Source organism: Dicentrarchus labrax, unplaced genomic scaffold (genome assembly GCF_905237075.1).
Source record: "Dicentrarchus labrax unplaced genomic scaffold, dlabrax2021, whole genome shotgun sequence".
In the NCBI taxonomy this organism is placed as follows: Eukaryota; Metazoa; Chordata; class Actinopteri; family Moronidae; genus Dicentrarchus; species Dicentrarchus labrax.
Genome location: NW_026136719.1, coordinates 9,539,853 through 9,554,825, shown reverse-complemented (window position 1 = coordinate 9,554,825; position 14,973 = coordinate 9,539,853). Strand labels below are relative to the sequence as shown.

The 14,973-nt window shown below is 38.9% G+C and overlaps 1 protein-coding gene across 3 annotated transcripts in view; it reads right to left on the bottom strand.

Annotated features, from left to right (window-relative positions):
* Positions 1-14,973, bottom strand: part of coro2ba (coronin, actin binding protein, 2Ba) — a 45,716-nt gene that overhangs the window by 9,427 nt on the left and 21,316 nt on the right. The window contains exons 1-5 of one of the 3 annotated variants that reach the window (XM_051378372.1): positions 12,069-12,222; positions 8,864-9,064; positions 2,200-2,316; positions 1,167-1,316; positions 172-336 (exon numbers count right to left, since the gene is read on the bottom strand). In XM_051378372.1, the coding sequence (XP_051234332.1) occupies positions 172-336; positions 1,167-1,316; positions 2,200-2,316; positions 8,864-9,064 (633 nt within the window). In that variant the 5' untranslated portion in view covers positions 12,069-12,222. Of the gene's footprint in view, positions 1-171; positions 337-1,166; positions 1,317-2,199; positions 2,317-8,863; positions 9,065-12,063; positions 12,223-14,973 lie in introns of those variants that run through there. The other 2 variants (XM_051378374.1, XM_051378373.1) reach the window with 2 other exon arrangements.

Genomic DNA, 14,973 nt, shown 5'->3' with positions numbered 1-14,973 from the left:
ATATGGGGAACAGCCACTAGTACATGGACACTATAATTTAGTATATATATTATTAGTATTATACTTACAAATATACGACCAAATAGTCGTTGTTAATGATATTTTTAACATAAAGCTGTAACAGCTGTTGTCTCAATGTACATAAAATGTCAGCGCCCTCCCCTCTGTCACCTGAAGGACTCCCCCGGAGCGAGGCTCAATGACACGCAGCTTCTTGTCTTTGCAGCTGGTGGCCAGCAGACTGCCGTCTGTGTTGAAGGACATGCTGAGGATGACGTCAGTGTGGCAGTCGATCATTTTCACCGGCTCTCCGATTTCCAGGTTCCAGATCAGAACCTGACACATCAGGAAGGATTGTTTGTGTGGCAGCTGTTAGATGGCTGCGGTGCCTGAATCAATGATGTCACTGTGTTGTGAGCTTGTTAATTTGTTTTTTTGTTTTCGTGTGTCAGACAGTAGCTCATGCTGATATCCAGTTCTAAATGTCCCAACTCTGTTCTTTGGAAATCACTAATTAAGGTTTATAGGCCTGTGGAGGGAAAGTCGATAAACAGGGCTGCAACAAATTATTGTCATTATCTATTAATCTGTCTGTTTTGGAAAACTGGTAAATTGTTACAGCTATATAATGTCACAAATCAGTGAAAAGAGCCCAAGGTGTCTTCTGTTTATTCAAGTCCTCACATTTAAGCAGCTAGAATCAGCAAATAGTTATTTTTGCTTGATAAATGACTTTAATAATTTATTAACTAACAAAATTGTTTGAATAATTTTCTGTAGATCAACTAATTGATTAATCCAACAAATTGGCGGCTCATAAAAAGTACTTCCAAAATCAAAGAAAAACTCCTTAATAGGGGTGTTGATTCTCAAAGACACTGTATTGATTTTGGGTTTAAACCCCCAACTGCTACATAGTGTTGTAAATGTAAACTGAGGGCTATGATGTTGGATGTTACAGGGACTGTGATGAATACAAATGCAGATCTGACTGTTCTGGTCGCATAAAAAAGACAACTTTTTTTACTCAGATTCTCTGTATATGGTTGCATGTTTATACTATGATTAAAAATAAATATAGCAATATATCGCCTATCTTACGGTATTGCAATATATTGAATCGTAATATAAGTAGCTAGTTGTGTTTGGAGTTACTGATGTGGTACCTTGTAGTCGTAGCCAGCACTGAAGAGGATGCCGCTGCTGGTGGGGTGCCACTCGATCAGCCCCACCCGTCTGCTGTGACCGTACAGCTCTAGCACCGCCTCTGTCATGTTGCGCCTCAGACCACCCTCTGGGATCTCCCATACTCGCACCTGCCACGTTCACACACACACACACACACACACACACACACACACACACACACACACACACACACACACACACACACACACACACAGAAAATATAAGTGAATCCTCATAAAGCATGCACACACTTTCAAACCTACGGCTGTTTTTACTGAACAAGTATTATCTTTTTATCAGAGGCCACCATTTATCTTTCATAGCTCTTTAATATGAGCTCCACACTACAATCAGTATGACACAGTTTGAGATCCCCATGATCAAAAATAGCACATGGTATCAATGCAGTCCATTGCATTAGGATTAGACTGGATTACAGCTATGGCTGGTGGCCTTGTGTTGGACCAGAGGAGATTATCCTTCGACAAGTGAAAGTACAGTGCTACAATGGCTTTACTATGCTGCTCAGTAGAGTAACGTAACAGGTGCATGTACTGGGGGAAAAAAAGGCCTACAGGGTCTTAGTATTTGCCATGCAGCATCTGAGATTAAGAGTAATAGCAATTGAGATTTGATAATACGTCTGATGTAATCTATGCAGTCAGTTACTGAACAGCTAGCAGATTTGTGCCTTGCTCGAAGGCATTTCACATCTGTCATTTGCCATTTTTAGGCCCAACAAAAATCAGAGCAGCTGGAAGCTAAAAGCCAATCACAAGCTTGTGTCCAACACAAACTCTCTGAATCAGCGACCCTCTTGCCATAATGAGTCAATGATGTCTTTGCCTTCTGGGCAGTCGACCTCAGCATCTAACAAACTCAGGACTTCACAGATACAGTATGTTTTTCACCTCTTCAAAGTCACCAAGTCATTCCTTCTATAATTATCCTGAGTCAACCTGTTTAGTAAAAATAGACATTAAAAAAAATAAAAGAATGTGGGTTACTCACGGAGGTGTCCTCAGAGCAGGATGCTATGATGTTTTCAAAGAAGGGATTCCACTTGATATCCAGCACATTGCCTTGGTGGCCACAAACCTTTGGGTAATGAGACTCCAGGCGGCCAGACTGAAACAGATGTACATTATTTTGTATTTACTTCTTCTGTTTTAGGAGCACATAGGTATGTTAGCGGGAATCAAAGTGCACACGTGGATTTATAAGACACTCAGAATACAAGAATTGATCATAAATCTTTCATGACCTAATAAGCAGTGATAAAAAGAAGGTTAGAAAAAGTAATTTTATAAATTACATTTGCTACTGGATGCAAGTCATTTATTATCTGTATTCATCCATTAAGAACATGACTGAACAAAACGTTTCGTAGCTTTTATTGGACATGAAAGGCTAATATAACATAATAAGTTAAATCACATCAGTGAGATGATTTGATAAACCCTGAGCAAAATAAAAACAGACCTGGTTATTGTACAGGGAAATCTGAGGCAGCATTATTGTTATTGCAATAACCCGCGGAGTCCACAGAGGGGCAGTGGCTCATAACAACAGAAGACAGAAACCTCCTAATGTCGGTCATGATGTCATGAATGTTTGATGTCACTTCAATCCACTGACCTCTTTTTTTATTTCCTCAGAGATTTGTTTAGGAGCGTCGGGTCATGCGGCAGTGAAATCCTGCGTGTGTGTGTGTGTGTGTGTGTTTAAATGCACTGTCCTCACTGAACCCTGAATATCCACTCCAGATGCATTATAAAGCTTTTAAGAAACTCTACTTTGAATGATAAGATGTTTACTTCTCTCAGTAAGGTCTTGAAAGTGTCTCTCTGCACCCTAACCACATTATAGGACATCATACATCCTCAGGATAATCTTTATATGAATAGTACATTTAGTTATTAGCTTGTGTTTACCCATATTGATCAATATTGTTAATATTGTTGTTACTGACAGCTAGCACTAAGAAAACACAAAGTTGTTTTTAAAATATGAGCCACAAATCATACCAGTATACTCAATCACATACATAATAGACACAGTGAAAATAAAGCACATCAATAAATACTTTACTTGTAGTTAACAACTAGAAAGTAGCAAGCAGGAAGTCTCTTTCTAACAAGATAAGGCACACATGCCAAAACAAATAGCAACCAATGTCTGCCAAAAGTTGACAACAGTGAAGTGGGACATCAATTCATTCAATATGAGAAGAAAGGAACGTGTGTGACTAAGCAAGACAGAATGATTCATAAACATACGAAGTAGCACTGAAGGCTCTTTAACATCTTTTCTAGCAGCTTTGGACCACTACAGTTTCTCCGTACGCTCACATGGAAACTCAAATGTGCTCATACTTGTACATGTGGGGATGTACATTTTAAAAAAATTGGAAAACACTCTTATGACAAGTCAGGCTAATACAAGCTTTCATGACGCGTTAGCTATTTCTATGAATGTTACAGTGACTGGGAGGTTTTATCATGGCCTCAAAACATTAATAACACAGGATCTAAGGGACTCCTTATTTAGGAGGAGCTAATTACCTGCAAAGAAATAAAGTCTGTAGGGAACCACAGGCTTCATTGGGTCCATGAGGTATTATGAAGAAATCAGAGAGGGATAATAAAAGAGCTGTATTTAGAGCTTAGATTTCAAACATTTGGGTCTCACAGCTGCCACAATCAAGTTTAAATAAATTTAAAAAAGATTAAAGAGGAAATAGTGCTTTATCTGGATGACTGGCAGGAAAGAGACACAGTCCTACATTAGGCCTCATTGTCTTTCTGCAGCTCATTTCCCGAAGCTGTGGCTCTGATGAACCCTGCTGGTGATGCACAGCTGTGCTGACCAGGTACCAACAGCTCCAGTACGCCAGAGGCACGACACTCTGATTGCTACCAACTCTTATTGATCTGTAATTCCCAATAAATCCTCATTAACGAGGCTGCAGTTCTGCAGTTACAGTATTACTACAGAACATCCAACAGCAGCCTTTCAGAGGAGTTATGTTTTGGAAATATCATATGATTCCTCTGGCAATAATGTGAATGAATTACAGAGCAGGAAGAAATTAACGACTAATGTGGATCCAATAATACAAGTTCAGTATTTGCCATTGTGTCTTTTCTCTGCTGCTTGTCAGTTTCTTCTCTAAAGAATAAACTGTTGTTGCAGCTAAGAGTAAGTGTGGCCCTATGCTGATTTAAAAGACTATAAATCTTAGCAGAAGAAGTTATAAATATCCTGTGGCACATCCTCCCATATGGCTAGCCACTCAAAACATGCTGAGTCATGCTTATTAAGATGAATTGATATTCTGCTGCTCCCGGTTATCAAGTTAATGGTCCAGTGCATGCTCCTGGTGCTTTCATATGCACCAGCAGCATGTTGTGCAGTGTTTGGGCAGTCAGGTGGTCTGGTCACTGTCGTTGGATCACTGCTGCCACATGTTTGACTCTACATTAGGGCCTTGTTTATACCGACCTCACAGTGGTGGTTTAACTTAATTAACTAATGGGCATAATGAACTGTAGCAAAATAACATCCTTATTCATGAATATGAGCATTGTGCACACTATGTTCGAAATTCCCTCTCTCTCTCTATATAAACATGTACACTGTAAATTCTCTTTAGAGAGAATAAGCATCTATATGTATATCATTCAACACATTAAGTCCTGCTGGTTTTTAATAGGTTTATTTAAGAAATCTATCAATTATTTTCATTGTTGCTTAACCTGTTGATTATTTTCTAAAATTGGTTGTTTGGTGTAAGAAAATAGTGAAAAATGCCCATCACAACATTTACAAATTCCTAGATTTCTTCTATGACCAATTAAAAGAGATTCAGTTTACTATCACGTAATAAGAAAATTAAAAGCAGGAAATCCTCACATTTGAGAAGCCGGAACCTACTTGCTATTTTTGCCTTATAATTTAATAATAGGATATAGATAATGATTATCAATTATCAAAATTGTTGCAGATTACTTTTCTGTTGACTGACTAATTGATTTAAAGGACCAGTGTGTTGGATTTAGCTGCATCTAGCGTTGTAGCTGCAGATTGCAACACCCTCCCCTTCAAAGTGCAAAAGAGAAATTACAGCAGCCGTGAAACTCGCAAAACCAGAAACTGATCTATGTACAGTCAGTGTTTGGTTTTTATCTGTTCTGGGCTACTGGAGAAACATGGCAGTTCAACATGGCGGACTCCATGGAAAGCAACCGGCAGTGTCTGTACATAAAAATGTCTAAGGTAACAAAAACATAACAATTCTTCATTTCAGGTATGAACGTATGAACCCATTTCTGCCAATAGATCCTCATAAATGTTACACACTGGACCTTTAATTGTACCCAGCAGTAGCAGTAGTGATTAAAAAAGAACCACACCCACAGCACTTTCTTTGTCTGAGGTGTTGAGGAGGTGTTTGTGACCTTATGTGTCAATTTCTGTGTGCCAGGTGGTGCCAGCGGTAGTCCCTCCACTTGCTACTGGCGTTGTCTGGGGGCAACCATATGGCTGTCTCGCCGGCTGTCATCGTAATGTGTCTGCTATGTTCACACTTCACCGTTAGCCAAACCCACAGATTAGTTTGTATGTTTAATGTAGCAGGAGGACCTCGCTCAGAGAGTTCACAAGTGTACAGTTTCCACTGCTGCTGATGATCATCTACTAAACAGCTATTGATTTTGGTTAAAGTGTGACCGGTTACATCACTCTGCATACCATACCTCCTTCTGATCTGATTAAGATTTAACCCAAATCATTGATTTGGGATTCGGGTTTAACTGTAGCCCTACATTTTTAATTTATCAGAATGTGCATTGTAGATAAAACAATATACAAATATAATGTGTGTCTATGCCATAACATGTCTGTGTGTTTGGAGTGGATTGATAATTTAAATTTTAATATTACAAGGGAGTGGCCTTTAAATATATAGCTGTATAATAATTTCCTCATATAGAAGTTACCAAAAGCAAATAATCATCTGCACATCTGAACTATTCAACGCCATCCTTTCAGCATAAACAACAACACAGGTCCTCCTCTGTATGTTAAGAGCCTCATACTGTATAAGATTACCTCAAAAAGGAATATGTTTATGGTAGGAATATGTGTCCTTATGTTAGTTTATAGAAGGGTTTACTTAAGTTTGCTCAATTGTTGTTTTGACCAGCGCATGAAACAGCAGCCATCATACCACAGAAGCTGTCATCTGTGCTGCTGCTGAATATGATAAAAACCCATTTATAAACTGGTCAGCTCAGCAGAAACCAGAGGAAATGCTTGAGTGCAATACTCTGATGAGGAGGAAATCGATCAAGTTACGGTCTTTGGACGGGGTCATGCATTGAGTCGTTACACAGCATGAAAAATGCCACAGTAAAATATGAGTTTCAGTTCATGAAGTTATTGGTTACTGTAAATGATAATGTTCAATCAGCTGAGGATACGTAATAAGGTATAAGTGAGTCCTGAGATCATTTAATTAAAACACCTGCGCAGCCAGAAAACCTTAACTTTTACTATGAGAAAATGACTACTAATAATAGCTTTTTTCTTAATATTCACCTTCCTCTCTGTGACTGGACTGATCATCATCAATTCATTTCTTCAGTATACTTAACATTGTCACATCATCATCTATCAATTTCTTTCTCAGTGAATCCCGTAATATCAATCACAATCACTATATAATTAAAGCTATTATTGGAGTTAGCCACCTTGTAATCACATGTGAAACCAGCCAATATGACCTGCTCTTTCTATCAATGCACGCAACCTTTTATAAATCAACACGGTGCCAGCGAGTGATGCTTTCATTATGTGATGCTGTGAAGCCTTTCTTCATATTCAAAAGCTCAAAACAAAACAAAGAGCGCTGTGTCTTAACTGCCTAGAGACCTCGCAGTATTACCTGCAGCCTCACCAATTTTAAAAGTCATATCTGAGTTAAACAGTGTAGGTAGACAAAATGAGAAACACCTTTTCTTAAAGGACCAGTGTGTAGGATTTAGTGGCTTCTGGCGGTGTAGTTGCAGATTGCAACTCCCTCGCTTCACCCTCTTCTTCCAAGTAGGAAGGAAAAACATCCCTATCTAGAGCCAGTGTTTGGTTTGTCCCTTATAGGCTCCAGTAAAAACACAGGCTGCATCTGCAGATATAAAAGACTCATTCTAAGGTAATAAAATGTAAAGATTCTTATTTTCAGGTGATTATACATTACTACAGTTAAAAAAAAAATTATATTCCATTTCTGACAATAGATCCTCCTAAATGTTACACACGAGCACACTAGGCCTTTAAATCAATGTTTGATTACATGAAGGGTTGCCATGGCCCTAATTACGTACTTATGTGTTGTTCTTGCATGTAAAATTATAAAATATGGCAAACATGAATTGAATTTAAGTGAGCACCACCTCAGATCTAAAGACAATAACACCAACTATCTAATCACCTAAATGACAGAGCACCCCCCCCCACCACACACACACACACACACAGACAGCCAGTAGTCAGGCTTTTTCCATGACTGAACACCATAGCTCATGATGATGTAAAGTAAAATGTAGCTGAGATCTCCCTGCTTCAGACAGCAGAACTGCTCAGCTTACTGAATACTTCTTCCGCCTGATAACAGCTTGACTCGACCCCGCTTGCCAGCCAAGAGCTTTTCAAGTACCTTGGCAGAGTCTCTCTTAAAGAGGCAAAGCACTTGATGGTTTTCTTTCTCAGACCTACACTGTCATACAAAGTGGACTGAGAGGCAGACTACACTACAGCCTCATGGGAAAATATCTGCACTGCACTGGTCATGACACTGATACATTAAAAATCAGCATCACCTAGGAAACACTAGTGAATACATTAGCACCTCAATCCATAATAGGCATAAAAGCAACATTTAGAAATACTCTCCACATCAAACCCATAATCACCGACACGTTTTCAGTTAAAAGCAGTTCTCGGGAAAATTACTTCCCACTTAAGTCTTAAACAATTTATCACTTTACTATATACCTCTAAATTGTGCAACTTTAATGCTCATCTTCCGTATTTAAATCTGCGACACTGTTCTTTAATAAATAATCCAGCAACAGCAGTAAAGCTGTGAAGATGTGAAGATAATTCTCAGTAAGAAGAAACACATTCCCTTTTTTCCACAATAAGAAAAAGAATTTCCCACTTTTCATTGCAACAGTGCCCTTTTGTCTTGTTTATGGGCAATACCAGTATGCCTTTATGTGATTCTATTGGCAATTCTACACTGCTACAACTTTGGCTTTAAATTCTGGCTTGAGGAGTTAAAGCTGGCATGCTCTGCAATAGCAGGGAGGGTCTGTGCTGAATTTGTGTGAAAAACTTCAGATCTTACTGTGCTGTGAAGAAGCTGAAGCCACAGTAATCGGATAAATGTACAGAAAAAGATAAATGGTCTAAACCCTAAACAAACATAGAGTATGATTCAAAGCATTAAGATATTGAGGTGTACTCAACAATCATATAACTACTCCCACCATAAAGTGTACGGTAAAGTAGAGAAATTACCCTCCAAAGAGGGGAAGACCCCGTTCTTTTTTTACACTGGTCGGCAGGGCAACAACCAAATCAAGCAAATCAAGAGGGTGTCAGTGGCAGTTACCTGGGATACAGGTATAACAATGAAAGAACCCCCGCCGGAACTCTCTGTGACGACCGCCACGAACTTGGAGTTGACGGCACAGAAGTGGTTGTCATGGACGTTCTTGGTGATGGGGATACCATCAAAGCAGTTCTCCCGGTTGCCCACTTTTCCGTAGACATTTCGAAACTTGGAGCTTCGGTAGGTCGGACGCCATGACATCTGGAAAGAAAACCAATATATAAATAGGGTTGACAGAACATCCTGAGAGATTACTCGAGCTTCTTTATTAGGACAAACTAAATAACAATTAGTTATCGTGAATTTTTCATCTGTCTTTCAATAAAATCGAAAGCTGATGTATTGCATGTTTTGTCCGACCAACAGCCCATAACCCATTCATTTATAATCTCCTTTAAAACATGTACAGTAAATAGTTTTACTTAGCAAAATCAATAAAAAAACAACAGCTTTTATTCCATCTGGTGTGTCCAGTTTCGCAAATGGAATAGCAGTTTAAACAACGTGTGTAGGAACAATAGCGCATTTGATGAAAAAGCCATGTTGGTACTGTTATATCATTTTAAATAATAAACTACACTGTAAGAGAAAGTTATCTTTGTTCTTTAAGTATTGATTAAAACTTGACATAATGATTACACAAACAGAATCTGTGAAGCCAAATGTCAATTTCCCATCTACCAAACCCACAGTTGCAGGGTGGGCTGTCCCATCTGTGCAGACATGATAGCAGTCACACATGCAGTTGTGGGAAACCATCCAAATTGGTCATGGGTGTGAAACTTTTGAAGGGTGAAAACGCGGTTGACACTATTTCATGTTGCTCTCAGAGCCTGTGATTAATGTGTCAAGAAGGAAAAGCAATAGTAAAGACATTTCTTCCAAAATAACTTAATTACAGAAGAGACAGTCGTATAAAACAAAATGATCCATCTCTGTCATACACAGCAGATTAGAGTATGTCCTTTATTTTGGTTCATATGGATCTTGTCCAGTACGACAGAAGACCTTTGTTTGCAGCCACTACACACAACAAAAGAGAAGTGGTTACGTTTGACTCAAGACACTTCTTTGGTTTGTCACTCCACCACAAGAATGCATTGATGGAGTTCTTGATTTTTTGGCATCAGCTGGCTCTGGGTAAGGACTCAGAGTTGACCCATCCACAGGAAGTGGACATCATGTCCTTTGTCAAGAAGTTGGTGGAATTTCTTGGTAATGAACAGGGCAATATTTTGAGAAATGTTCTGAAACCGGATCTGTTTATGAGTACGAATTCAAGTGATACTATTGATGGACCATATCAGTTCACAACAGGAACTGTGGGGAGAGGATTTATGACTGTTCTCAGATCAGTAGCAGCAACGCCGGATGACATCAGGCAATCCTCTATTCAGCATTGTTCTTGGGATGTGGAGGGGAACTGGTGGGAGTGGTGTACACATGCAAATAGAAACATCCTCAGACCATGCTGCTGCCATTGTCTTTCCCTGTCCCTTTCCGTCTCAAACCAGACGGGCGAAATGGCATCCAGTAGGCTTCAACAGTGTGGGTGATCACTGTGCCCTCCCTTCAGCACTCAAATGTGGCAGCAACTGCTATTACAGAGTGTTAAACATATTGTTATTGAACTTTACATACAGTGCTGAAACTAGTAATTATTATTTTCATAGTTAATAATAATAATAGTAACTATTAACTTTTTACATCTCAATTAAAATATATTTCAGAGGGGAATATTATTAATTTCCACTTCATTTCTTTGACATATATTAGTCGTTACTTTTTAAGATTACATTTTCCATACAAAACATATGATATATTTATAAAATATGTTGTAATAAATGTAACTACCTGCAATGGCTATTTGTCCACATTAAAACCATCTTGAAACCAAAAGGCGAGTGATGCACCATATGAATGAAATGTACCCAGGCTGGTGACACAGATGTTTCTGTGTTTTCTTGTGGTTTATTTATCCTAAACAAGCAAAGAACAAAGAAATCATGGCTCCGTCTGCCTCTCTTGATCTGGTAAAAACCATAGACCCTCCCAGGTGCATGCTGTCACAAACCTGCATGGCTGTAGTGCAAATTCTTACAAAACAATGAAAAAGCAAAGACAAATACTGAATAAATAAAGGAAAAATCTAGAATGAATCAAACAATTGTTTCAATAGCTCATACACTACCCAAAGGTAAAGTACAATTAGCTTAAGATTAAAATGCTGATTACAAGCTAATGCATCAGTAATAATAAAATAATTCTATACAAAATATAAGATCACTCCTATAGAAGCCATTCTGCATAATAATTGCTTTTAATTTTGATACTTTATCACACTTTTACTATACTTTTACTTGTATTTTTACATTGAAGTATTGCTCTTTTTTTTAAGTAAAGGATCTTGGTACTTCTTCCACCACTGATCAAATGTGAAGATTTGCTGCTTCTTTCTGTTTGATATAATTGTATAATTGTAATATCTTTAGATTTTAAACTGCTGGTCAGACGCAACAACCTGTATGAAATTGTCTTCTCTTGCTCTTGAGTTGTCAATCGATAATGAAAACAACTGATGGTCATATGCTGCACATAAACATCTCACCGTCAACGCTTTCGACCGCAGATCGACTGCTGTGAACTCATGTTTGAGCAATATAATGACAGCTTGTTAAAGATGTAATATAGAACAGAAGAGCAGCGGAGAGTGGCCTGAGGGACGATTAGCAGAGACTCGCCTGCTTTGAGCTCTCTTTACAAGGATGCTCATTCATTGGTCACCGGGGTATGGCACAGAGAGGATGTCTGTGTGTGTGTTTGTGTCTTTCTTATCTCACGAGGGTTCGCAGCATAAGAACACATGCACACACACACACACACACACACACACACGCACACACATACACACACCCAGACCATGAGCAGCGGCATGCACATACACAAAAACACAGCAACTCAGAGGAGAAATGACTCCTGTATCCATGAACACAGATCACAAGACTTGTGCGTTATGAGCATGATTCCTTCTGGGGTCAGTGTGAGGCCTTCTTAACTTTACAAATAGCTTTTTTTTGCACATTTTCACCATAAAAATGTTACCTATCAAGTTTGATTCAAGTAAAACCCCTCCTTTTATATTCAATATAATTACATATGTGGACAACACACTAATCACTTTATTGAAAAAGTCACCTTACCTTACCAGAGTCCTTTCAGTGACACTATAGTCACACACTGCGGCCTTCAGACTGCAAACATCCACCCTCCTTTCTAAACAAGCCACCAAGATCTCCTCTCTCCCTTCCTTCCCCTTCAAATCCAAGCAGCCAGCCTGTGTCTGCTCTACCTCCTTCTCTCTCATGTTTTTCTCCCCCCTCCCCTTTAAACTCACTCTTCTCCTCCTACTGGTACTGATAGCTGGAGGGCTAGCACTCCCCCCCCTCCCTCCCGCCCCTTCCTCCTCTTACTCTTTCCTCTCCCATCCTGCCACTCAGTCAGCCCTCAGTCTCTACCACAGCTCATGCTCCGTCCCAGGCAGAGTAGCAGCGTGAGAGTAGTAGCCATTCATCCTCTTTCCTCTCCCACCCACTGCTTGTTTGGAATCACAAGGGCCAGTCTGGCTGATTCCCAGCACCACCAGCAGTGTTTCACTCCCTCCATCCTTTCCTCTTTTAATCTCTAATCTCAACACTTTTACTCTAATCCTTCACTCCGCAGGTATGAAACCAAGCTAATTTTTGTAAAGACAGGTGGAACCCAGAAGGAACGGCTGCAACTGTGGACCTTGTTGGCAACTGCAGCAGTGCCAAAGGCAAGATGAGAACATCTTCAGAAATAGCACAATGCACTAAAGACTGTTGCACTGTTGCTTTTTAAGCTTGTTAAACATTTATAGACAAGAAATGTATAAGGCACGTTCCCGGTAAGGAGTTGTACATGCCACAGTTGTCTCAAAGCTACACAGTAGTTATAGTCACATATTCAGTATCTTGTCTTTGAGTCCATTTTCATTTTTGGTGTCATGTAATGAAAATGAGAAAACAATTCTTAATCGTATGAAGGTTGGGAGATAAACATATTTTCTGGCACCTGAACCATCTCATAAGTTAGTTATTTTATGTATATTCAGGTAAGGAAAAAGTTTTATTCTTTGTATTTTGTATTTTTTTTCCACACAATCACATCTTATCACTTAATATAATAAAACATGGTTGTGATTCCACGTCCTGTTATGAATTGTAATTACTTAATCCTGCTCTCATGTTAAATTAACCTTTACATGTATGTAATAGTCTTTGTAAATTAGAATATAGCCCTTCCGTGTTAAAGTTTTTAGCTATTTATATTGTTGTTAAAACACTTATGAGCTGCATGTGTGATGTGTTAATAAGTTCTATAAGTTTACTCACATGTTATGTTACCATGGTCTGAATTGTATCAACAAGGTGGAAGCAACACTTGAAATAGCAGAAGTTAATTTGAGTATCAGTGTTTGTTCCTATTTAACTAGATTACTAAATTATGACATTACATATATATACACTAGTTTCCCCATTGACTACACAATATTATGGATCATGTAAAACATAAAAATATATTTTGCATCCTATTCAAATTCATATTTAAAGATTTATTGGAGCTGGAGATAATCACCGCCTGTTCCTCGCTGTCAAACCCTGAAGTCTTTTCACTGTGAACAGTCTCAGAAACGACCCCTGGTGAGGTCGATATACCGAAGCAGGTGTTGTGGTGAAAATTGCATCCCCTGATGATTGTCTGTGTGTTTGAAATGTGGGTGGAGCCCTGCAGGTACACTGGGAAAGAGGTTTGCCTTGGCCTCTTGGCTTAGCGTGTGTCTCTGTGTGTAGTATACTTTATTATGTGTTGCGCATGTGTGTCTGTTTCCGTTCTTACGTCCACGTCTGACCATGTGTTGTCTGTTTGCACTAGTATACATTTACTGTAGTGTTCATGGCTGTAAGGCAGACCACTCCAGAGAGCAGAGTGTGTTTATTGAGTTTTTTTTTACATCTTGCTTCAAGGCACTTCTGCTGCTCTGTGCACTCAATCTTTCTCTTTCTTTCACTCTCTTTGAATATTTAACTGTTTTTCCGATATCCTAAAAGCAGCAAATCTTTGTTTCTCAGCTGTTGTACTGCTACAAACTGAAAAAAATAATCCACTTTTAAACAGTTATTAGCAACATCACTTGGCTGTGCTCTTCCATCGTCCCAGCTGCAGTCAAAAGTCCACTCTTTTCTCAAACTATACACAATCAATGGCGGCATAGAGACTCATTATAAAACATAGAAGGGCATTCAAACTCCACCAAATCAAATCAATGGGTTAATCTTTTCCAATCAAGATTTTCTCAATGTTGGTGCCAAATAAGGAAGTAGGGCCATCTGAGCACAAATTCAATAGATACAAAAGGGAAATCCACAGGACGACTGCATGTCACTCAGACAGAGTGAAGCCCTGTCAGGCCTCCATGTTCTGTCTCTTCCTCTTCATTCTTTGGCAGTGACACTGCACAGTCATTTATGATGACTTCCCATCTCCGCATGGAATAAATATCACAAAAAAAAGAGATATCCCATTGGATCTTTTGGCCAAATTTTCTCTCAGCGTGCAGCGGGATCTTTATTTCTCACTCAAACAGGAAGTGTCACAGCTTGGCTGACAGAGCTGGAATGTTTTCTACACTTCTTTGGCAATGCCTGGTGGGACAGTTGTGCTTATAAAAGGCTTTTGTGTGTTGCAAAGTTGCAGATTATGAGAGAAAAGTATTTGCATTTTAGTAGCTATCAGCTGACAGCCAGAATCACTGGTTGGTGTTAATCTTCCTCAGAGCAGCAATGCTGACTTTAACCCTATGTCCCATTCGCAAGTCACATTTTATTACAAGTTTACAATCTAAGTTTTTGTTTGTTTTACAGCCATTTATCAACATAGCAATCTTATCAGATATATTCAAAGAAGAAAACCAATCTTTCAGTATTAACAACAGTTATTAAATGTCCTTTATGAAAGTAAACACTGAAAATAGTGTTTTTTTTAATATTATATTTTACAAGAAAGAGCTCTGCTGAGAATGCAAAGGCAAA